Source organism: Lonchura striata, chromosome 26 (assembly GCF_046129695.1).
Source record: "Lonchura striata isolate bLonStr1 chromosome 26, bLonStr1.mat, whole genome shotgun sequence".
NCBI classification, from domain to species: Eukaryota; Metazoa; Chordata; class Aves; order Passeriformes; family Estrildidae; genus Lonchura; species Lonchura striata.
This window is the reverse complement of record NC_134628.1, coordinates 5289056-5314212: the sequence shown is the minus strand read 5'-3', so window position 1 is coordinate 5314212 and position 25157 is coordinate 5289056. Positions and strand designations below refer to the sequence as shown.

Here is a 25157-nt window from a genome sequence, read left to right as displayed (position 1 = left end):
TCTGCATGGTCAGGGCATCCTCCCCTCCCAGCTCTCAGCAGCTGAGATTAATCCTCTCCTTGGTTCCAAAACAAATTTATTTTGTCTTGGCCCAGGACTAAATCAGATCTTGCATGTACCTGTTCAGCTCCCATCACAGAGAGCTGTAACTAGTCGCATTCTGGGATTTTCTAGCAAAGATTAAAATTGAGAAATCTATCCAAAATTTAAATTACATCATCTCAGAGCATCTAGGGCCTCCTCTCAGGCATTGCTTGCCGTCTGGCACTAACCCAAATACCTGCAGGCTATAGCTTCTTCCTGGCTAGAGGTGTCAGATCATTTTGGGCTGAGGCTGTAGTGTGTAACATGAGACCAAAGAACAAAGCAGTGCAAAGCACACATAACCTAGGGTGGGAGTTGCTAGAGATATTCCGGAAATTATTCTCAAGATACATTTTGCTTATTAGCCTCATCATGTTCAGTTGCCAGCTGACAGGACATATGTCATTATACTTCATTATTCATTCCTAGTTACTATATTATAAAATATTTAAGAGCTTTACAGGACATTTTTAAGCACCCCTAATAATGTTAAGTTCCCTCAATTCCTCTCAATATTTGTATTGTGAGAACTCCTTTAACCCATCATTCTTAACTACCAGAAAAAAACACTGCAGTGAACTGGGATGGACAAGGCAATGAATGATTACCCCTCTTTCCATCTCTACACCACAGTAGACCCAATACCCAGCACTGAAAAGCTGGCTCTACTGCCAGATCTCAAGAGGGAAGTCACTGAGGCACTGCCAATTCTACAAGAGAAGCAGCATGTCTGTCACCAGACAGGTTCAGCAAGACAGACTGAACACCTCCAGAATCTGTCTCCAGCTTCTGACTTGGAAACATTGGACATAACATACCACATTTCCACAAGTCCCACATCACCAGTGGTGGGACATCACACATACGATAGTCACCACACAGACACATGCCATCTTTAGGAAAGTAATTTTGGGGTGAAAGTACTGAAGATCCTTCTCTGAGAATACATGAGCTGTTACTTTTGTTAGATTCCAGAGGCACAGTTGCATCTGCACCAGATGCGACTGTGGTTTGCACAGATTCCAGCCGCACAGTTGACATGACCGTAGGAACACGTGCAGGTGCTCTGGGTTTAGTTTCACACAGCACTCTGGGACTCAGCCTGACCCAACCCAGCACACATTGACTTCCACGTTATGCAACAGCATGACAAGCACGTGAAGCCGGCCCAACACCATCGGTGCCAACAGGCTGATGTCTTCCTCACTTATCTCTTTATTGTGTCCAGCCGGCACTCATCAAGAGCCTGATCAAGAAAATCTGGTGAGCAGGCAAGTAAGACTTAATCTCCGGTTAATTACAGATTAGCAGCTGTAGAGCTGTGTCCTGAGATAAGCCTGACCCGTAGCTCCCGCAGCCGCATGGCTTCTCCTCCTCGCCTCGGGCCTGGAGGGCATCGCGGCCAGCCCCGGTCCGGGGGCTCACACAAGGCAAAGGCTCGGAGAGAGCGAGAGGCCGCAGGGGCGGACAGGGCCGCGCCGGGGTCCCGGGCGCGCCGCGGGGAACAGGGGCAGCCGCAGCCCCGGGCGCACCGCGGGGAGCAGCCCCGGGGTCCCGGGCGCACCGCGGGGAGCAGCCCCGGGTCCCGGGCGCACCGCGGGGCGCACCGCGGGGAGCAGCGCCGGGGCAGCCCCGGTGTCGCCCCCTCAGCCCCGGTCCCGCCCTGCGCGCGGGGCGGAGCCGAGCGCAGCGGCCCCGCGCGCTCCCTTTGTTCGGGCCGCGGGAGGCGCTGCCCCTTTAAATGCCCCCAGTCCGGCCCTACCGGCGCGCCGGGTGGAAGGCGCCCCGCGATTGGTTACGGCGCCTCCCTCTCATTGGCCGCCCGGAGGAATGGCGCGTCCCGCCTCTCGCATCTCATTGGCTCTGCCGGCTGCCCGTCCGCAGCGCGGGTTTCTGAGTGGGCGAAGCAGCGGTCCCTGGAAACAGTTCCGGGAAACCCCGCGTGCTGCCGGGGTCGCGCCGCCGTCCATGAGGAGAAGGAGGAGCGCGCGCCATTTGCCGTCGCTGCTTGGGCCCGAGCTGCGCCGCGCCGGCCCCGCTCCGGTGAGTGCCGGGGCCGCCCCGCGGGGCAGGGGCGCTCCGCGGCCGCGCCGAGCGCTCCTGCGTGGGCCCCGCGAGGGGACGGGCGGCGCGGGTTGCGGGCAGGCCCGGCGCGGGCGGGGACGGGCCCGGGGAGCTGGCGCGGCGGAGCGAAGGGGGGCGGGGGCCATGGCGGGGCTGCTCCACGGGCAAAGCGGGCGGGCGCGGGCGCGGGAGCGGCGCCGGGGAGGGGCCGGGGGCGGGCCCGGCGGGTGGGGGTGGGGGGCGGCCGGCCCGCTCCGCCCAGCCGTGCGGATCAGGGTTGCATGTGACGGGCGGCCGGGACGCGCCTCTCCCGGGGCTGTGGGTCGGGTCGGGTCCCTGCTCGGTCCCTCCGGGCTCTTAAAGCCGCAGCAGCCCCGGCTGTTGCGGTTGTGCGCGGTCCGCTCTGTCCGCGGGCGCAGAGGAACGCTCTCAGCAGCGAACGCGTCGCTGTCGCAGCGCGCCCTTAGATCTTGGGTAGCGCATGATGTGCTGGAGCCGGCAGGGACAGCTGCGCCCACCCGCAGCGCTCGGCTCTGCGCTTCCTACTTCCACGGAGGGAATAACGCTTGTCAAGTGCTTAAAGGGGAAACTAGCCAAAGTTTTGTTGTTCAGACGTTGTTTTTCTTGAATTAACTTTTGTCGAAAGCCTTTACTAAATCTTGAAAAGTTTTGTTTAAATGCATCATTGTTGCAAATACTTTAAAAATAAGACTTTATTTACTCGGTCTGAACAGCCTTGTTACCTGTCAGTATTTGAACATGCTACTTAAGTACATAAGCTGTGCTGGACTACTCTTTTTGAAACAGTGTGTTGGCTTCCCTTTCCCATGTTTATGGCTCTGAAGGATCTCACCGGCACTTCGTGCTGCAAAGGACATTAATGCTCATGAAGCTGGTGCTTCGGTTTTTTGATTGGTTGGGTTTTTTCACTTTGAGACTACACTTTAGCATAGTTTTTTGTTTTTTACTTGTAAAAGTAATCTAATGAATTTTGCATCTCACAGTGTTAGGTGTTTTTGTAACCTGTGTAAAATGTAGTGTTTGCAAACGAGCAGTGTCTGCTTGAAAATTTTGCTTCCTTGAAATTGTGTTTCCCACAAGCATTGCATGTCCTTATTTCTCAGTTTTTCTAAGTGAACACTGTTGAAATAATACTCGAGTCGCCTGCTGGCACTTAAGTTCCTGGTTGAGTCAAAAATCCCAGTATTCCCTGCTTTGTTAGACATCTGCAAAATTCTTTAAGGATAAATTCTTTAGAACAAAGCTCATTTCTTTTGAAGTGTTGCTTGGAACTGGAGTACTGAGAGTGTTGTTTAGTACAACTCGGACAACCAGATGAGCTATGAATAGCCAACTCCAGTGAGAAATGAGCATGGGCAGACGGTTTAGATTAGCAAAACAGAGGAGCTATTGGTGCAGTCAGTGTTTTTTAATGGCACTGATGGGCGCGTTGCTAACTTGCTGTGCTAAAGTCATCTCCCAGTCATAGTTGTGTGGGTACTGGAAGCAGAGTTTGTTTCTCTCTGGGCTGTGCTGGTCCCTTGCTTGGCATTGTACTGGAGGTTGTCAGATTTTTCCAAGGGGCTGTGGAGTGAGCAAGGCTGAGCTGGAGAGGTGAGGGTGCCAGCTGCATTTTGGCTTACAGGTAGTGAGAAATCCTGGCTATTCTGTGAAGGTCTTCAGGCTGTGTTTACTTCAAAATAAGGTTTCATGTAATTCATGCCAAAAAACACCTAGCATATCATAATTAAGTTATTAAAAATGTGCTTTCTGTGTTTGAATAAGATATGGTATAAAAGAAATGGCTAAAATGCCTTTATGTACAAAATAAAGGGCCCACCCTTTTGTACATGCCTTTGTGTACAGAAATATTTCTGAACAAGTGAGGTTTTAATAAAACCCCAGTTCAGATTTTAAATGTGAATTCTTATTTTCCCCCCACTTGTATATTTATCTTCCTTGCTTGACAAGAACCTTCTTGATGTGTGAGGCATAACTATAGGGACTGCATTTGTTCCCTTGTGGTCAATTAAAACAACAAAACCAAACAAATGTTCCTCAAACTTCCTTCAGTGTTATTTTTAACATGATTTAACTTAACTGCTTAACACAGATAGTGTATTGATTCGGAGTAGCAACATAAGTGAGTGGAATGACTTTGGTGCAGAGTTTTTATGGATGCATTGGTTGGCTTCCTGTGCACCTGAGCTAAGCAAGTCCCATTCCTGCATGAAACTAAGCTTTCAGCAGCAAAACCAGTATTGATGTGTAATCACTGAAGTTTGTTGTGGTCATTTTAGATATTGTCCTCTTGCCAGAAATTTTCTGTTCCTTCTCAATTAAGCTGCTCCTAAGCATGTTTTGAGTTAACTAGACTGAATTTATAATTAATTGGATGGAGTTATACTTAGATAGTCTGTAGGTGGCAACCTCTGTTAGAGGCATGGTATAAGATAAAGGAAATAGTAACATCATGGCTGTTTATCCAGTGATTGTCAGATTAAGGCTGTGATCAGGTATCTCTTTTCAAGATGCCATAAACCTTGAGGACCACACCTCTGTTAATTTTTTTGTTTTCCAGAAAAATAACTAATTGAGCCATATAAGTTATGAAACACTGGAATCGCCTGTAGTTTTAACTTCCTACTTGTCATATGAGAGCTTAAAAAGGGGGCTAGTAATTTTGTAAATTACTCTCAAGATGCAGGAATTTTGGATGAAAGATAGTGAACAGCTAAAACCATGCTTTTTATCATGAAGTATTTACAGTTTTCAGCAAAGCATTGTTTGCAACAGCAGTGTGAAACTTGAAACAAGACCTCTCCCGGTGTGCAGTTAGGAGGTGTGAGGGTAGGCAACATCTTGGGCAGGAGTGAGAAATCTCCTTGCCTATGTAAAATTGTCCCCAATGCCTATTCATAACTTCTGCTCATTTGGTTTTGTGTACACTGTTCTAAATTCACCCATTTCTGCATGTGTTAAAAACAAATATATATCCCACATGTACTTATACATAATTCTTTACTTATAATCCACCCTTGAAGCTTTTCTGGTTCAACCACTCTCCCTCTTTTCTAGCTATTTTAATATTTAGTGCAGATGAAAAACTGAGTGTATGCAGGTGCTCCTCTGCATGGCCTGGTCTGTCATAGGCTGAGTCACATGGACACACTGCGCATGCAAACAGAGATGGCACTCCTCTTTAACATGCGTTTAATATCTTTTAGAGCAGAATAAAAATGTTAAAGTAATCATTGTGTGCTTTACTTACTAGATAAAATTCAGTTAAAAATATTTTTCTTGTTAACTACAACTAACTGATGTTACCTAGAGGGAGAGCTAAACTGTCTTTTTCAGCTATGACTTTCACCCACATATCTCTGCTGAACTCAGAGGGAAGATTCAGTGTTATAAGAGATGCAATTTTGCTTGTTGGTGATTGTTGTGGAAGAAAAATCAATTTAATCTCAGATTTCAGGCCAAGCTTGCCAAGCCATTAGGGGATCTACTGCTATATATGTGAAAAAAAAATATTTGTCTTCTGGATGCTCTTGATACTCGAATATTCTGGTAGCTGTGTCACTTCAGAATTTTCCACAGTGTATTTCTTTAGGAAGACTTTTTAAATGAAGTTTGTGTAACAGGAAATAGCTAAAATTTGAACCCAAACTGAACATGTATTGCATTTGACTTTAGTTCTTTATGAACTAAATCTTAAGCAAAATAAACAATACAGCTAGTGAATTACAAAGCTGAGTATTAATTTAAATTGCCTAAAAGCATACTTTAAAAAGCCTTTGAGCTATGGTGCTGTGCAGTAATCTGATTCTTAGGGATTAGATATTGCTCCACTGGTACATGCTTGTGGTGAAGGCTGATATCTTTTTGTGCTGCAGATCTTGCCTGTCAGAAGTTTGAACCGCTGTACTCCAGAGGAGGTGTTTGTACCTGGGCACAGCATAGCTTGTCAACCTTTTGTGCACTTATAGGCAACACTGAAAAAAGTGACTTTTGGGTATGTGACACTTGGAAAATATTCTGGGTTATCAAAAAATTGTCCTGAGTGTCACCATAAGCCGTTGTAGTTCAGAAGGTCATAGTAATTGCTTCAATAAAATTTTATGTATTTATGTGTTGCTGTAGCCTCTCAGTTCATTGTGGTTTGGTTTTATTTTTCTGTGTATAGAGAAGACAGCATATGTGTAATTAAATTATTTTATAGGGCAGTAGGAAGGTGAACACAAAAATGCCCTCTTCTTTATTGTGTCTCAGCTTGTGAGTTTTTGAGAAGAGAGGTTGAGAATGGTACTGTACCCAAAGCATTTTTGGTGTAATTAAACCCCCTCTGCCCTGCACTGTTTCAAATTTGAGATCTTGCCGAGGCTGTCTAGCAAGCAGACATGTAGCTGAGTTTTGCCTTCTGTGATGTATATAACCTACAGAAAATTGATGTTCATTAGTGTTTTGATAGCTAATACCTGTAAGGGTAGGTAAGCATTATTGTAGCTTCAGGTAGCTTTTTTTTCTTCTGTAATTACACTATAGTTGTTTTGAAGTAAACGGAATTGGTTAAAAAGTAATTTTTCTTTGTCAAGTAACAGAATGTGTGTGTATATATATGCCATGTAGCTATGGAAAACTTCCTTTCTTTTCCACACTAATGGCATAAAGAAGTGGCATGTGACAGAAACAGTGTAAGGCTGCTTTATATGTCTCTAAAATTGCCCTTTGAGATAAGACAGCTTTAGTAAAACCATTACTGTCTGAAGAAAAATGATTTGGTTTTTTTCCTTCCCTTGCTCTAGCTTGCAAATCTTCATAGGATATCTTCCAACCAGTTCATGAGCTGTAGTCTGGAAGGGTTGGGTGTTCAGGGGGCTGTTAGAGGTGTGCTTATGCTTGGAGACTTGTTTTGCAGCTTAGTAAATAGCTTGAGGCCTCAGCATTTTTTTAAAAAAGCTGTTCTTGAATCATCTTCATACCTGTATTCCAGTACTTAATTGCATTGCTCCAGCCATGCTGCATTGTCTACCTGGTTATCATTTTGCTACTGCTCATCAACTTCTGCCCTCTCATTTAAAGCCTGAGGCTCGTTTCATTTCTGAACCTAACAGCTGATCATCCTTATGTTCTCCGCCGGGTGGTTGAATTGTCTCTCGTCAGCCTTTTTATTTGAAAGCATTGAATATCAGCTGGCTGGCTAATTGGGAAATTGAAACAGTCTTTAATGAATTGGGCAAAGCTCACTGGAATTGTCTGAGAAGATAGATGTGCATTTTTCAGTGCACGTATTTGGAATCAGTTTGTTAATTCTGAAAGCAAGTACTTATATTAATATAAAGAAATGAAGATGCTGCAGTCATGCCTTCCTTTTAAACCAATAAGGTATATATTACTGAAATAGTAGCTGTGATTTGTACAGCTCCTATTTGAGGGAAACTGAAAGCATGGAAACTCTTGTGTTGCAGCTTCAAATGACAATGTCCATCAAAGTGCAATTTCTCTCTTTCTGTCCTCGAGTTCTGACAGCGTCGTGAGAAAGCGTGTGGCTAGTCTTGTGCAGCATGTTGGGTTTGAAGGAAGACATGGCGACAAGCCAAGCAAGTGGAAAAAAGTATTAACAAGAAACAAGTATTAACATTTTTATACCTTAAGCTACCCTGCAGGGTTACGTGTTCACTACATTTTAAACGATTGTTTTAAAAGTAGGGGATTGGGAAATGGAATTAGCACTAGATCTTCTGAGTCTTTGCTGAAGGATGTTACTGCCGTGTCCCCATACATTCTAGCTGCTATGGTAACCAGTTAATGACAATCAGTAGATGGAGTTTAGACATTGTTATGTACATGAAGTACATTTTTAAAAAGTTATGTAAATTCTTCCATGTACATTTTCCACAGTATTAAGGGTTGTACTTTCTTTTGAAACTTAGACCAGCTGCATCCAAAAAGTATTAATTAAAACTTGATACAGGTGATTTTGCAGCATGTATACAAATTAGTTTAGATAAATCATGCATTGTCCTACAAACTAGTTATTTCTGGCTTATTGTAATATAGCTCCTGAATTTTTTCCAGCAGCATAATAAAATGGCTAATCAGGTGAATGGTAATGCGGTACAGTTAAAAGAAGAGGAAGAACCAATGGATACTTCCAGTGTAACTCACACAGAACACTACAAGACACTGATAGAGGCAGGCCTCCCACAGAAGGTGGCAGAGAGACTTGATGAAATATTTCAGACAGGTATAATATGCATTTCTTGTTTCTGATTGGTTATGAAAGTGAGGGCATACCATTTTCAAATTTTTATAGATTAAGATTTAAAAATTCATTGTTTTTGATCTGTGTAGCTCTGAATGTTTTGCTACTTTGATTTCCCTAAAGGCAAATTGGGTTTGACATTGACTAATTACTTGACACATCCTTGGAGTTGTATGTGTTATCTTAGTTGCTTTAGGGCACAGAGCACTAGATTCTTAGACGACAAATGAAGATGTATGTTTCCACATACTAAACTGTACATTTTTTTTTCTTCAGTCCGAATCATCATTTTGCTTTTATGTTTCTACTGTCACTGTCACAGTGATTCTAAAACACTCAAAGGCTGGATAGGTGACTTAGTGAGGGAGCAACTAGCTTGTCTTGCCTGGGACTACATTTGAATTGAGTCTGCCTGTGGATTTTTTGTTCTCTCTAGTTCTGAGTGGACAGTTCAATCCATGTTGGTTATTACACTGAAATGTTCAGCCTGACACTAACAAAGTTGAGGACTAAGCTATCTAGCAACTCGAGTAATACCTTGCTGGTAGCAAGTGGTCTCTGCAACTTCTAAAGAGGTTTCTTCATATACAGAGGTTTTCCTATTTTGTTTTTATAACCACCCTATTTTATCTTATAGACAGAGGCTTTCTTTTCCTTTTTAGAGTGTGTTCTGTGAAAAGTTTTACAAGAAGCAGTAGAACTGCTCTATGTGCTTATCTTGAATGCCTGGGTGGCAAAATGACAGTTTTTGTTGAAAAGAGTTAAAATTACACTGATCAAGTGAAGGCAGTTCAAAACCAATACCTTATCAATCCTCAGTGTGAAACTGGCTCATGTGGGTGATGTCTTTTGGAAGTCATTCACAGTGAGCTTTCTTCAAGCCTTTATCAGCTTTTATTGGCTACAGAGATGCACTTTCCAACTGTGGGTCATGATGACATGCTCTTGATGGTCTGAGAGAAGGTGTAAATAAATACCTGGGCAGAGGAACTCAAATACCTGGGCTGAGGAACTCGTGGGGTTCTAACATGTGTTGCAGTTAGGGTGTGTTGTAAGGAGTTTAAAAGCTTTTTAGCTCAGCACCTGACTACCTAGTATAATTTCACTGCATGAGTAACCTGAAAACATTTATTTACACTTCATTAATGCCACTGAAAATGTTTGCATTGCGGAGGGGTTTGTCAGTGAAGCAAACTATAATAGACACTTGACCCAAATTTGGGGTTGAATTTAGCGATTTTTTAATCTGTTGAAGTCTTCTATGAAAGATACAGGTGCCTTCCAATATGCAGGATCACTTCTGAAATGTAGTCCTTGGGCTTGGCACTGCTGTGCATTTTCCAAATCAAGTAGCAGTGAAATAATCTGTATATTTTGGAGATCAAGCTGTTGCAGAGTGTGTGGAGTTTTAGTATTTGTCCTAAATTCGGATGTATGATTTTAAAAGCATAAATCTCAACCTATATGTCTGACTCCACAACTGATGCAAGTGCATTGCAAAAGGAAAAGAAAACAAACCTTATAAGGTCCTTAAAAAGAAAATGCTTCAGAACTGGTCCAGTGTTTCTTGGGGGAGTCTGTACCTGTAAAATTAACATTAGCTTTTTTGGGTACATAGCAGGGCTCAAAATAATTCCTTTTTGAATTCTGGCTCTTGGAACAACAAAATGGATTTTAAAAACCACAGACAGTGTTTAAGATACCCATGAAGTCCACTGACTTTTTTGAAGCTGAAGGAAAGAGTGAACAAATAATTTTTGCTTCCTAATATTTTGTGGGGTAGAGCTTCCAGGTATTTGCTCATCAGTTGGGTAGCTCCTTTTTCCCATACAATATGATACTTATAATGTTCACCTGTCAGTTTACTCTAGAACAGCTTAACTCAAGAGAAGGAAGTGTGGAACTTAAAATGAGGGATAAACAAACAAAATTCAAATTATTAAAAGCAAGCCAGAGTTTATTGTTTCAGACCCTGGTGTGTAATACTGCTTTTATGCAGCATATTGCATTCCTGAATGCTAGAGAACTGCTATACATGGGATATAATCTTGCACATCAGTTAGTGCTTAGGTATATACATTTTAATTTAACTTTTTCATTGTACTCATATTCTTTCATATACTTGTGTAGGAATATATAATTAAATGTATAATTCTGTTGCTATGGAATGTAACTTTTTGACTTTAAAAGCAAATTGCATAGTTCTTAGTTTGTATGAAATTCAATAGAAATCTGTAACTTCTTTATCTTTAACTTTTAGGCTTGGTAGCTTATGTCGATCTTGATGAAAGAGCAATTGATGCTCTTAGGGAATTTAATGAAGAAGGAGCCCTCTCTGTATTACAGCAATTTAAAGAAAGTGACCTGTCGCATGTACAGGTAAGGTGAGAGCCCCAGGAGTGTGAGCACATAAGTATAAATAGTGTTCTGGCACCACTGGCAGTAGAGCTGTAACATAGAAATTCACTGATGTTGCTGTTTAATACTTCAAACCCAAATAACAAGTCTGCTAAAAATTGCCTTAAATGTGTAGGTATTTGAGCACAAAGCAAAACCTTCCAGATAATAAAAATATCCATGCAGTTCAGAAAATTGGTTAAAATGCTGTTTGGAATCTGATAACTTTTTCAGTCTGACAAGTTTGTTCAATTAATTATTGTATTTTCCTGAAGGATTCTTTTGATATTTGATTTATTTCATTGACTTGGAAGTAGTGACTTCATGGTATGGAGTGTAAGATTCAGTGGATTCCCAGGGCCTGTCATACACACAATTGAATTATTTTGTAAATTGTATCTACAGAACAAAAGTGCATTTTTATGTGGAGTTATGAAGACCTACAGGCAAAGAGAGAAACAAGGCAGCAAAGTACAGGAATCAACGAAGGGACCAGATGAAGCAAAGATTAAGGTAACACTTAGAGATACTGGCTATTCTGTAGTGGCTGATGTATTACTTGTACATGGACTGAATATGAGCTCAAAATGCATCAATGCCACCTGGATAAGTATATTCACACTAGGCTTTAAAGAAGTGCATGCATGATAGAGATTCTATAGAGAAGGGCTGTTGGAAATGCAGCTCTTTTTGATCACACAGTTGCCAAAATTTAACTCTATAAAAGCATTGATGTCTGTTTAAGAGTTGTGTCTCAGTTGTCCAGTGTTCTGCTCTTCTCGGGGTGCTACATATAAAATGGAAAATAAGGGGAAAGGCAAGCAAGTTCTTTCCAGCAACCTTGCAATATAAAACAAATGCTGGTGTTTATGATAGCTTTTTAAACCCACAAAACAACAGGTGTTTTTGTAGGTTCTATCTTTTCATCTATACCTTATCAAGTGTGGCAAGGAGCAGATAAAGTATTGCTTATCTTGGAATGCTTTTTTTATTCTGTAGATTTTAACCCACTGCCCTGTCTCCTCTAAGTAGTCTGACTGTTTTTGGTTGGTTCTTTTTTTCCAGGCTTTGCTAGAGCGGACTGGTTACACTTTGGATGTAACTACAGGACAGAGGAAATATGGGGGTCCTCCTCCAGATACTGTGTATTCTGGTGTTCAGCCAGGCATTGGAACAGAGGTTGGTATATACAGACTAATCTGATAATTGCTTTGTATACTTATGCAAACTCATAAATAGAAAATACTTAAAAATAAAACATATTGCAAGTTTAATGTATTGTAAAGCAAAATAGTCTTCTTAGTGTGTCTTAATCAGTCTTTCTTACTCTTCAGTATTCTGCAAAAGACAGGAAGATAGGTTAAAGTGGAGAAAAAAGAGGTGGAATATACTAAAAAACTGTTCCTTTTAAAGGTAAAAGATAGTTGGAGGAGTTTCAAAGACTTTAAATTATTTTTTTTTCCTTCCAAAGGATGAAGTTTAGTTTGTAAGCAATTATTTGTAAATTTAAGGTTATGACTGACCCTGTGCATCTTCCTTCTAGGAAGCAGGCTGTGAGCACACTTAGGTTTGGTTATGAAAATGCTTGAACTGTGCATTTCTTCACTTAGCTATTCTTCATTATTTTAGTCCCTAGGAGGTTGTTTTGTAATACACGCGCAATGCTTTAAATACTGTCACACTGCTGCATGTCTGATACAGGAGTTCTTTCAGAGATTTTTCTATAAACCACCAGACTAGATTTGAGGAAACGATCAGTTTCTAAGCGTAATGTCTTTCAATTTATAGATAAGTTTTCCATTCTTTAAGATGCTGAAGCTCTTGTGTTTATTGTCAAGAAGATGTCAAGAAGTATCACAGTAAGGATTGTTTCTGAAGGGAACGTTCATATTCCATGAAGGAAAATTAATTTTGTGGTGGTGATATATAATTAGAATGAGTCCTTGTACTGAAAGATAGTAAATGATGTATAACTTCTCAAGCTCTGCTTGGGTCTGTGTGCTCTATGCTTATTGAGGTTTTGTCTTTAAAAGCTGCAAATGAGTTAGAATTAAGTGTTCTAGAAGTAATGACAATGTAAATATCTATCTAGAGGAATACCTTAAGCTTTCTAGGGAGATGGTGGGGAAAACCTTTTGGCTCTTCCATTAAACTTTCACTTAGTGTGATGAATCAGTTCCTTTCTTTTCTCCCCGGTAAGTAATGTTCAGTCAACATTCGCACTGAACTGAGAGAGGCTAAGCTTTTAAGAAATGTTCTGGAAACTGAATTTCAGGAATATCTATATAGCATGAAGAATCTAGAAGTTCTACCTTATTCCATGTTTTGCAAGTTAGTCACATTCTCCTCATGAGTTTATTATTGTGGTGCTTATTATGGGCATGCTGAGTGTCTTTAGTTACAAAATTCTTCTATGCCTTCATTGTGAAGTACAGTTATGACAAGGCCTTACTGAGAAGGAAAATGTTGACTCGTAGCTTTTTTTTCCTACAAAAAATATTTGAAGTTAAAATAAATTTATTTTTATCTTAATGGGTGTTTGGAACGTTTTGCTTGTATTAACAAGGAAGAGGTTTTGAGCCTTTGGAGGAGAGCTGCAGTGATTAAACAGCTGGGGGGCTCTTTCTAGAGAGACCTCAGCTAAAGATATTAACTCCTTAACAAAACTTAACCCAAGTTAATTGTATGGCACAAAACCACAAGAACTCACAGGTTTGCTTAAGTAAATATTAAACATTCAGTTGGTGGAAGCTGAAAAAAAATGCAGATGAGAAACAAGACTGTATATTGAAAGTGGAAAACGTGCATCATGCAGTTAAAAGGAAATTATTATTATTAAATTGTTTCTCCATCTCTGTAGCTTTCCAAGGAAGAGTAATTTACAGAATGATTTGAAAATACTGCAAGAGCAAGGAAGTGCTTGGGCTGCTTTAACATATGATACCCAACTAGATAGTCTGTAAGGTCTTAGTTTTTAACTGCCAGAATGAAAATCAGGTAAGAACTGTTTATCTCTTCAGCAGGGGAAATTCACAGCCTCTTCAATATAAATAGCAATCACAGGTTTCCTGTGTGTAAAACCTCATACAGATGGCAGGAGGATTAGAACACTTGGGACATACAATAACATCAGCTGCTGTGGAGGCTGCACTGGTGACTGCAGTGATTCTACTCTGCTGTTTCATCTGCATTGTTCTTCCTTTCTTAGGAATTTCCAAGTGTTAAAAAGAAGCTTGTATTTCTGAAAAAGCTTTGTTTCAAGTATCCTCTTCCTTTTTAGGTTTTTGTTGGTAAAATTCCCCGAGACCTTTACGAAGATGAATTGGTACCACTCTTTGAGAAAGCTGGTCCAATTTGGGATCTGCGTCTCATGATGGATCCTCTTTCTGGTCAAAACAGAGGTTATGCTTTCATTACCTTTTGTAGTAAAGATGCAGCGCAAGAAGCAGTCAAACTGGTGAGTTAACTTCCTTCCAGACAGGTCAAGAAGACAAAGTAAACAGCAAACTTGATGGTAATTTATTAAGTAATGAAGTTTTTAAAGCATCCATTGACAGAGTCAAAATTTTACTTTCTTAAAAATTGCCTCCTGATTGCATGAGTAAGTATAGATATTTATAACTTATAAGACTGTTATCTGCTGTACCTTACTGTGGCTGATCAGGTGATTGTTAGGAACCTACTTGATTTCAGCTAGAAAATAAGTTTTTTGAGCTTCAGTGTGTTTTAAGTTTCATCACCCTTTCTATTGTAAAGAGCTAATTAGAGATGCCTTGTTTAGCTGCTGCTGCCATCGGGAGGTCTCTGAGTTAGTTCCTTTGGTTGTTTCCAGTGGCTTTCTGTTCTTTCCAGTGATGCTTGGAAGCTGACATGCATGCACCTAGACAACTTGGGAAAGAACACAGAGCAGTAGGGAGTTAGAGACAGAAGTCTGACAGGGGCCTTGCTTCTACTTCTTCCTCACGAGCAGAATTAGGCAGATTGGGGTGTGTCTCCCAAGATTTTGAATTTGGCTGTGAAATACTGTATACTTTGAACCAAAACAGGTGAAATGCCTAATCTCAATTGCCTTAGTGGAATTCAGCTCATCCTGAATGAGGGATGAAGAAGAGGGGTAAAATCTGAGCACCTTAATTAAGCTGGTAGGGGCAGGGAAACCTGAAACCTGGAGAAACTTAAAAGCAGTTAAAACCATGTGGGCTTTCTCCTTGTGTTGGCAAGGCATCAGTGGGAATGGGATTAATCGTAAGCAAAATGGTTTTGGATAAGATGCAATGTGGAAAACAGATTCAGGTTAATAAGTTCATGGCACCAGAACAAAAAGTTTTACTTTGTTAAGAACTGCTTTAGTATGTGAAATTCTGAAGTGCTTTTGTCATCCTTGAAGTGATATTGTTTGATAGTCTGTGGTACTTTAATATTTTTCTAGAGTATGAAGAAGGTTCTTGAAGGTCTTGTTGTCATTTTTAGGCTTATGTCACAGCTGGATTTAGAGTGGCTAAAAGCCTGCTTTTAAAGAATTGCATGAGATTTTCAGAAGCTGGCTGATGATGAAACATCCATCCTCCTTGCTGTGTTTGAAAATCCTGACTAAAACAAAGACCATGTCTGTGTTGATTTTTTTTTTTTTTTAAGGCTGAATTCTTGTACCTTTAAAGGTCTTTTGGGAGTCTTTGTTTTCACAGTAATCCAGCTGTGGGTACAGGCATGAAGCAGTGGAGTAGATATTTTATTAATGGAATTTTTAAATCTTGACGGTAAAATTTTTTAATCCCATCATGTACATAGTCAAAAAAATGCCTGCTGTTGTGGGTGGGGTAGAAGCCACGTCACAGACTGATTTAGAGTGTTGATTGTCTTGGCAAACCTTTCAGTGTTCAAAGACATCCAAGGAAAGAGGAAAAACTCCCAGTATCTTTAATACCATGTATTTGCTTACTGATAACAGCAGCAGCAGTTCACTGACAGCAGAGGAAGCAGTAACCAGTTGCTAGAAAGATCTTTCAAGTCTCAGATAAACAGTAGGTGAATAAATTTATGCAATGCAATTTGTATATGGACCCATGTTGTTGCTGTTACTGCAGGTTTTTTTGTAGCTTTCCATTCAACAAGACTTCTGAAGTCTGTGGCACTCTTCTTCTAAGCTTGGCACTCTTCCCAAGTGAATGCTGACACAAAAACAGCTGTTCTAGGAATTCTCTTGCAATGCCAATTCAATATGCTATGTATAAAAATAGTATATGATGAAGTAAATAACTGATATTATGACTTGAGGATATTTTTATGGATAGTATTGTGGATAAAGCAAATCACTGGCTTTGTTTTTTCAGTGTGACAACTATGAAATCCGTCCTGGAAAGCACCTTGGAGTATGCATCTCCGTGGCAAACAACAGGTTGTTTGTTGGGTCAATTCCAAAGAACAAAACTAAGGAAAACATATTGGAAGAGTTTGGTAAAGTCACAGGTAAGACTTCATGAATCCCAGAACACCATTTAGTCTCTGTTTTGTAGGTTTAGTTGTTTGACCAATGTGTTCAGATATCATTTAAACGATTTTCAAATTTGATTCCAAGTTTGATTTTGTTAGAAATTTTATATATGTACTTTATCTTAAGGTGGAGTGTAAAGGGATTTGTGTTTGCTTTAGTGCTTGTTAAATGAATGATGATGTAACTTTACAATTAGAGATGGAAACAGCTCGAATGAACTCAAAAACAAGCACACATGAACTCTGAAGAAAATGAAGGTTCCAATTCTGTTACCTGTTTTAGCTTTCTGTTGAAGACTGTGATTTGTTACTGGATCTACAGGAGGTTCTGCTGCCAACATGAAGAAGTTTTCTGGGGAGCCTGAAGCAAATGTATTCCTGAGTAGTGAAGGGGAGGAGGGAGCACTAAGTTGGTTTAGAGGGAATATTACTAGAGAAAAAGTTAATAACAGACTCATTTTTTTGTCCCAGTTTTTCAGCATTCTCCAGTATGTGCAGCAAGTAGGAAGAAGAGAAGTCAGCTCATCAGTAAAAGGGTGCTTCTGCCTTAGATAGAGATTGAGTCACTTGCTCTTGTTCCTGTAGGAGAGCTTTAACCTCCTGCTTCTTTTTTAGGATTGCTATTTATAAGTACTTCAGGGAAGTGGTGAAAACAGAAGGTGAATATTCATTTAGTTCTCTCTCCTCTTTTTGGAGAGATGTGGAAGATGTTCCTTCTAGGTTCTGCAGGAGGCAGGGGAGAGGTCATATGTTAGTGCTGGCTGCCTTTCAAAGATGTAAAAATTATTTTAAAAGTATAGAAAACTTAAACTGTGTGAATTGTTGAGGTTGGTGTTTTGCAGAGCCTATTCTGTGGAATTTCAATTGCTAGGTGACATATTTCTGGGTAAACTGGCTAGATATCTTCTATTTGTTTTAGTTTTCTTGTGCTCCCACCCCTTTCAGGTGTAAAATTCAAATTCACTACAAAACATGAGTGAAGGCATTTTAGGGTAGACTCTAGATTCTTACTTTTCTTTTGAAGCTCAGTACTAAAGATATGTTTTTCAGAGGGTTTGGTGGATGTAATTTTATATCATCAACCTGATGATAAAAAGAAGAATCGAGGATTCTGCTTCTTGGAATATGAGGATCACAAGTCAGCAGCACAAGCTCGCCGACGCCTGATGAGTGGGAAAGTAAAAGTCTGGGGAAATGTTGTTACAGTGGAATGGGCTGATCCAGTAGAGGAGCCTGATCCAGAAGTCATGGCAAAGGTCAGTAAAGACTTCACTGGATGCTGTTGTGCTTTGGGAGGAATTTCTTTATGCCATAGTGATGGAGATTTGTTTCAGCTGAGCAAGGCTAGTTTTGAGGCACAAAAAACAATTGGAGGGTGTTTTCACAGTTAGCTGTGCAAATGGCCTGGTCTGAGCACTGCAGATGAGTTGCCATTGCAAGATGTTGGAAATGTGCTGTTACTAACTGCTGTTAACATATAAACTAGTCCTGTGCAGGGTTATCCTGCTGGATTGACGTGTAAGGGTTTGCATTTTCTGCTTTAGCTGTAATCAATACCAGGTAGGTATTGTGTAAAACTATTTTCCAGAGTGAGATAACAGTGAAATTCAGCGTGGGGAATGATGTGCGTTTTATTCCTATGTTTTGGGGTAACTTCTTGCTGTCCTTGAGGTCTGTTAATAAAGTTTTGCTGGGATTTGTGGCATCCCAGAAGCAGAAAATCAAAGCTGAATATTCTTCTGGTTATGGAAGGAAACTGTGGAAGGAGAGAAGTTGTAGAAACTTCATACAGGTAACTACAAGGCACTTTTTTTTTTTTTTTTTTTTGTCCCAACAGATTCAGAATTAGTAGAGTTACCCAACTTTCTTAATGCAACATAAAAGGGAATTATATCTTTCTAGTTGATTGTTTCCTTTGAGGTTTGACTTTTAAAGATTACAGCTTTTTTCTTGTTTTTTTAATCAGGTAAAAGTTTTATTTGTAAGAAACTTGGCCACTACTGTGACAGAAGAAATTCTTGAGAAATCCTTTTCTGAATTTGGAAAGCTGGAAAGAGTAAAGAAATTGAAGGATTATGCGTTTGTTCATTTTGAGGACAGAGGTGCAGCAGTGAAGGTAGGTTAATTATTTTTTCCTAGTTAAGTTGGTGAGAGCACTTTATTTTTTACGAATGGTTTTAAGAAATTTCTTTATGGTAAATACCTCGGTAAGAAAAACCATAGAGCCCATTTAATAAGGTTCCCATTGTGAGAATTTTAATGCTAATAATTCTGTTGCGATGATTTCAGTAGCTAGGAGGATGTGAAACTTGAAAGGACAAGAATGTAGCAAGTTAACAAATACACTGGAAAAGAGGTGTAGAGCAATGCAGGAGACTAGAGGAGGGAAAAAAGAAAAGATCAACCTAGACAATTTTTCTGAGGAGACACTGGCAGAAGGTATCAGTTGTCTCTCAGAGACCCCTATTTAAAGGCTGTGTGTAGTTTTGGAGTGACAAAAGTATCAAATAGAAATTGGGAGGTAATAAAAAAATGCTTTGTGAAGGACAGGAGAGTAGTGTTGGCGACTCTTTAAGCATTACCTGTTTTTAACTCTGCATGCACCCAAGGTTGCTTCTCAGTAATTTGTTAAATATTGAAGATCATTATTGTAAGCTTCAGAATTCTCTTCCTTTGTGTCCATGAGCTGTTGAGAAGGTCATTAATATCTGCTGTCTGTGCTTCAGTATATTGAATTCAGTAGAAATTACTCCCATCTGTTTTTTAAATCCATGGTTCATGGTGGGAAGGAGTACAAAGTAGTTTTTGCATTTGTCAGTCTTGAAGCAGATATATCGTATGTGGCTACATGGAAAGTTCAATGGCTCCATACTCAATCCTCTTAGTAATGATTTTGTAGCCATTTAATTGCTTAGGTTTTTACTACACACAAGATTAGTTTTAAAATGCTCTTAGGTATGGCTTTAAGATGAATATCACTTGTACTTAAAGAGATTGAGGTTGGTTTGGATAGGTTTAGACCATGTCCGAGGGAGGACAGGAAATTGTTGAAATGAGGGGTAAGTCAGCAACACCTCTGGATGTGGTTTTCTGTAGTATGTCTGTAAACACTGTCCAGCCCCATCCCAGTACAATTAGCTGCTAAATGCTCTGTTCGATTTCAGCAACTGGAAACTTGCAGCAGCTGAGAAAAAGACAGATAAAATGCATCACTAATGCTCATCTCAAGCTAGAAACTACCACATCTGGCCTATGTGACTGCTTCATGGCCACTAAATTGTCTTGTGAACTTTGTGAGATATTTTTGTGCATGGATGTGTTTTGGCTTTCAGTGAAATTGTGGTATTTATGTGTGGAATGTATGGAACTGGACATTGACTCTAGCATGTACTGATTTTCAGCAGTAATAATGTGGAAGTAAATTGCCACAATTTCTGATGTTTTTGAGGCATGTAGGTGTACAGACACAAATATTAATACCCAAAAGAGTTTAATACAAAGCAGATAATTCCTGGTGAGGAATTGGGGGGTCTAGTCCTAATTGTACTTGTGTATTAAGTTCTCTTTGTGGGTGTGTTTGATAGTAAAAAATTGTGCATTAATTTTCTGGAGGATTCAGGGCTTGCTTGATGAGATCACCAAGTTTCAGTAATCTCCTTTGGTTTTTTTCTCCTCAAGTGTGTGTCCTCATAACTACTTGATTTTCTCAGTCACTTGACTCACATTCAGCTACCTGGGAGCCCCAAATGTAATAATTCTTTCTCTTGTATGCACATGTTCTACCAGGCTTAAGAGTGCAGTGAGTGTTTTATGTCAGTGTGAGAAGTGAGAACTTGTTTATTTCTGAAAGGTTTCTAGGAGATACGGGAACATAAAAACTGATGGTACTATGTCTGACTTTATAAAAATAATTCTTAATATGTTTTAATCCTCTTTTTTTTTGTCTTATTATATAAAGATCATATTTTTAAAAATTACTGCTTCCCTGCAACTGGTGAATAAAGTGCGTTGGAAAAGTGATGTGTAATGTTTTGTTTATGTAGCACAAAAGCAAAGCACATGGCACAGCTCAGCCTGGAACAGCCCTGCTGTCTGGTTTCTTGCAGTAAGTTTCAGTTCCTTTTGAATGGAAAAAAAAATTTAGTTATTTTTCTTTTAATTTTTGTACAGGCTATGAATGAAATGAATGGGAAAGAGATAGAAGGGGAAGAAATTGAAATAGTATTAGCAAAGCCACCGGATAAGAAAAGGAAAGAACGTCAGGCTGCCAGACAGGCCTCCCGGAGCACTGCGTGAGTGTCACCCTCGCACCGTGGTAATGCTGCAGAGTGGAGTTGTGCTGTGAAACAGGGGGCTGCTCTAGAAAAACCTGAATGACTTGACTTGAATTTTCTCCATGTTGTGTGTTGTTGCCAACAACGGCAGATATATACTGTATTTTGGGTTGCTTTTGGAGATAAATAATTCTGTGCTTCTCTTTCTTACTAGGTATGAAGACTATTATTACTACCCTCCGCCTCGCATGCCACCTCCTATGAGAGGCCGAGGCCGTGGAGGAAGAGGTGGATATGGCTATCCCCCAGATTACTATGGCTATGAAGATTATTACGATGATTACTATGGCTATGACTATCATGACTACCGTGGTGGCTATGAAGATCCCTATTACGGCTATGATGATGGCTATGCTATAAGAGGAAGAGGAGGAGGAGGAAGGGGTGGGAGAGGTGCCCCTCCACCACCTAGGGGGCGGGGAGCACCACCACCAAGAGGTAGAGCTGGCTACTCACAGAGGGGGGCACCCATGGGACCGCCGAGAGGAGCCAGGGGGGGGAGAGGGGGCCCTGCGCAGCAGCAGAGAGGACGTGGTGCTCGTGGAGCCAGGGGCAACCGTGGGGGCAACGTAGGAGGCAAGAGAAAGGCAGATGGGTACAACCAACCCGATTCCAAGCGCCGTCAGACCAACAACCAGCAGAATTGGGGCTCCCAACCCATCGCTCAGCAGCCGCTCCAGCAAGGTGGTGACTATGCCGGTAACTATGGTTACAATAATGACAACCAGGAATTTTATCAGGATACTTATGGGCAACAGTGGAAGTAGACAAGTGAGGAGAGATTGAGAATATTGGAAACATAGAATTGGCTATAGCGCTACATCTTTCAAAAAAAAAAAAATTGGCTTAATGTTTCATCCTTCAGTAGCGATTGGCTGCCATTTGTATTGGGCTGAAGAATCACTCTATTGTGTATATACTCGAGTCTCTTAGTTTTCTTTTTTCATAAACGCACTTGGACATTACTGGGCTTGCAGAATTTCTGAACTCCTTATTGGGGTTTCAGTGCTTTTATCATTTTAGGCTTCACTTTAGCAGTTTAAAAGCAGGAATGGCACACTGTTCAATCATGATTTTGCAGAACCTCTGGTTTTGGACAGTTTATTCCTTTTTTTTTTTTTTTTTTTTTTTTTGGATTTGGGATAGACTACATAGGAGTATGCTGTACATAAAAGTAAAAGCTAGTGCTTTGTCTTAGTAGTTTTAAGAAATTACAACAAATTAAGTTTTCTTGTATTGAAAATAACATGATTGTATGTTTTGCATTCCTAGAAGTAGGATAACTGTGTTTTTAAATTGTTATAACTTCACACCTTTTTGAAAATCTGCCCTACAAAATTTGTTTGGCTTAAAACGTCAAAGCCGTGGCAATTTGTTCCTTGATGTGATTGTATTTCCAATTTCTTGTTCATGTAAGATTTCAATAAAACTCAAAAATCTATTCAAAACATTACCTATTTCAAATTCAATTGTGTCCTAAAACATTATTTCATTGGTAATTCTTGTGAAAAATATTGTTTTCAAAGTATAACTGCCTATGTGAGTGATCAAATTCGTGCAAAATTTCCTGTGCTTTCCAACATGTAGCACTGTGGACATCAGACTGAAACCTAGGAGAAATTACAGACAGCCCAAAAAGCACTCACTGTTTAATTGCTACTCAATAATTTATCAGCATCTAATTTTGAAACTTTTTTTCCTATTTAAAAGTGTTGAATTGTATCCAAGCATTCACAGAGATCTAATTTAAATCTAATTGTCTAATGTATTGTGGAGAAGGAAGCAGATCCTACAATGGTGTTAATTTTATTCCTTTGGTGATGTCCTGTGGAGTCCCTGTGGAGGCTGTTCTGGTAGGATCCAGCCTTATTGTGTAATTGAGCGTACAAACACACAGGGAAATTATTTTGATCTCAAGCATCTTAGTCTAATCTCAAATAATATTTGACTTGGATTGAGAATTACAACTTGGGTGCTGTGGCACACTAAATTAATTTCTTGCTACGGATAACACGAACATACTCTCCAGATTCTGCTTATTTCTATCTTGACGTTTTAATTTGATGTTCTGCCATGATGAACAATTTGCCTTAGAATTCTCCTGCCTTAAAATAAAGGCTGTTAAAGAGTTTAAGACTTTATCTTTTGAGGGCATTGCTAGCTACATTATATTATATGTTGCTTTGACCCTTGTCTTGGACATTCCCAGATGTCAATTTTAACTGGCAAATCATGACATTACTCTTGTGTTGCATCTAAGCCATTCTGTACCCCAACGAAGAACATTTGCTTCTCAAGAAAAGAGAGAAACAAACGGATTTATACTTTCTCTAAAGAAAACTATTGCTGGACCTCTAAATATCCAAATCCAATACATTGCTCATACTTGATTTACAGCATTCCAAACACAGACTATTGAGGAAGTTAAACTTCAGTGGTCATACTCCTCCCTTTGTCTTCTATTCCTGTCTGGTGTCTCAAGTGTCAGAATATACCCAGTAAGATGAGCCTCCCCACACTGCTATGGATCTGGAATGGGATTGCAGGGTTTGAGTTGTGACCTGAATTGAATTGTAGATGTCTATCTGCTTCTCAGAAATGGGTTTGCCCGTGTCAGGCTTTTCCAATTAATAGAATTGGTCATAAGTAGCTTAAAAGTGCTTTTTAAAAAATCAATATCTAGTATGTTGGGGTTTGGGTTTTTTTTCCCCCACTTCATAAAGTTAATGGGGCCAAATCATGTCCTCTCTGTTTCTTACTGAGCAGTGAACTCAGAGGGCTATTGCCCGAGTATACACTTCAGGCTTTTGCTTGTGATAAGGATATGGTTTGTAATTCTGTTCTAACACCAAGTTTTGCTGCCCCATCCGTATGACTTTCTGGTAGTTGTACAGCTCTTGTAGTGCTGAGCAGAACCCTGTAGTCCCAATAAGTATTGGCTTTTCAATATTCGTTGTAAAGGGCATCTTGTACAAGGAGCTTAATTGGAATCACGTTTCAAGTCCTCTCCATCTTGGAAGAAGGTAGTGTTCCCATATTGCACATGTTAGCCTAGGAGAGGTGAGGTGCTAGTAAATGCTGTGGGGGGAGTGGGGAGGAAGTTAAACACCTCAGTTACAGTGGTTACAAAACAGCTGAGAAACAAAAATGTTAAAATTGTCTTCCTCAAGAACTGTAAATTTGCATCTTGTATTTACTTTTCCCTCTAATAATAGTTTATACTAGTAGTTTTATCAAATATGAGGAGTGAGCTATTAATTTTTATAATTGGAAATCATAACACTTTAACTCAGTAGAAGTTTATATTTGCAAGATATACCAAGTTCTTTGATTTACATGGTTTATGGCTACTCAAATTCACCTTTTAAATTTGCAGTAGTACTTCTATTTAATCCTTAGATAAGGTGTGCTACAGCTTACTTGAATAGTGGTGTGTGCTGAACTTGAAGAACTTAATGAAATGATGGAAAAAAATTATCAAGCAAAGATACTGTAGTACAGTGGAAAACTACCATGCCTGACTCGAGGGAAGAATTTCTCAGCACAATTTTGACATCTAGTTAAAAAATAAATTTAAATTTACTCTTGTGCATTTCTTTTGATTGTTTCTTCAGTATAACTTAGCAAAAATCCTCTATAATATGTTGAAAATGGATTTCAACTTGCACACCAATATTCAGCTTTTATGAGTGTCCTGCTGGCATTGGAGGAGGAGCCATGAAATGGAGTTTTAATGATTATTTGATCACTCATTTATAGCAGTTGCTTAAATATCTGTATTGATAAGGTGTTTGACTTAAGAAGCAAGCTACCAGATTCCTAGCAGTTCCAAAACTTGAGCAAAATACTTTTACAGCTACTGTACTATTATATACTTAATTTTACTTTATTAACAAGTTAGTTTACTAAGCTCAACTTTTAATTTTACTATTTCATTCAACATAGTTTGCATTTTTTTACAGTGTTTTCTAGCAATTGTTTATTTTTAAATCTCAGCTTCTGTAGTCTGATTATTAAAGAATGACAACTGCATTGCTTAAACCTTTCCAAAATAAACTCGAAGTAGAAGATCACCGCATGATTTTGGTGACTCTGTATAAAAACCTGACCACTTTTTGTCCCTTCTATATTTGGACATTAAGCCCATTTCTATAATTTGAGCTACACAGAAAAAAAAATACAGAGGACACTCTTATTATAAGGCTAGGAGAGAAACAAATGTGAAGTGCTGAGCAAAAAGTCTTAAATCTCTCAAAAATAATTGGTATCAAGACTCACAGACCCTACTGAACGAATGTATTTTCAGCAAGACTTAATTGTTATCCAAAAGTGCTGGTGACCCATCCATAGAACAGCAAGGACCTATCCTAGAGATCTGTAATCAGCAGTCTTTGATCTTGCATGACTTGAGGTGGAGTATGTGTGTGATTAAAGATTGCTTGTAGGATGGAGGTTGTCAGCAGAATTCTGTCATTCATGTGAACTATGTGAGTAGCTCAGAGCCTTATAGAAAGAGTGTACTA

General features: G+C 39.9%; 1 protein-coding gene across 5 annotated transcripts; it reads left to right on the top strand.

Annotated features, from left to right (window-relative positions):
* Positions 1-1236: 1236 nt before the first annotated feature.
* Positions 1237-24707, top strand: HNRNPR (heterogeneous nuclear ribonucleoprotein R). Of its 5 annotated transcripts, none has more exons than XM_021554858.3 (11): positions 1237-1355; positions 8230-8395; positions 10674-10792; positions 11216-11323; positions 11876-11989; positions 14091-14267; positions 16141-16276; positions 17351-17556; positions 18267-18416; positions 20471-20592; positions 20789-24707. In XM_021554858.3, the coding sequence occupies exons 2-11, from the start codon at positions 8239-8241 to the stop codon at positions 21399-21401; spliced, it is 1902 nt and encodes a 633-aa protein (XP_021410533.1). In that variant the 5' UTR covers positions 1237-1355; positions 8230-8238; the 3' UTR covers positions 21402-24707. The 5 variants fall into 5 exon arrangements, with proteins under 5 accessions (XP_021410533.1, XP_021410532.1, XP_021410529.1 ...); XM_021554857.3 differs by having other exon boundaries at positions 1241-1355; positions 8227-8395; XM_021554854.3 differs by lacking the exon at positions 1237-1355 and adding an exon at positions 1984-2127 and having other exon boundaries at positions 8227-8395.
* The last annotated feature ends 450 nt before the right edge of the window (positions 24708-25157 follow it).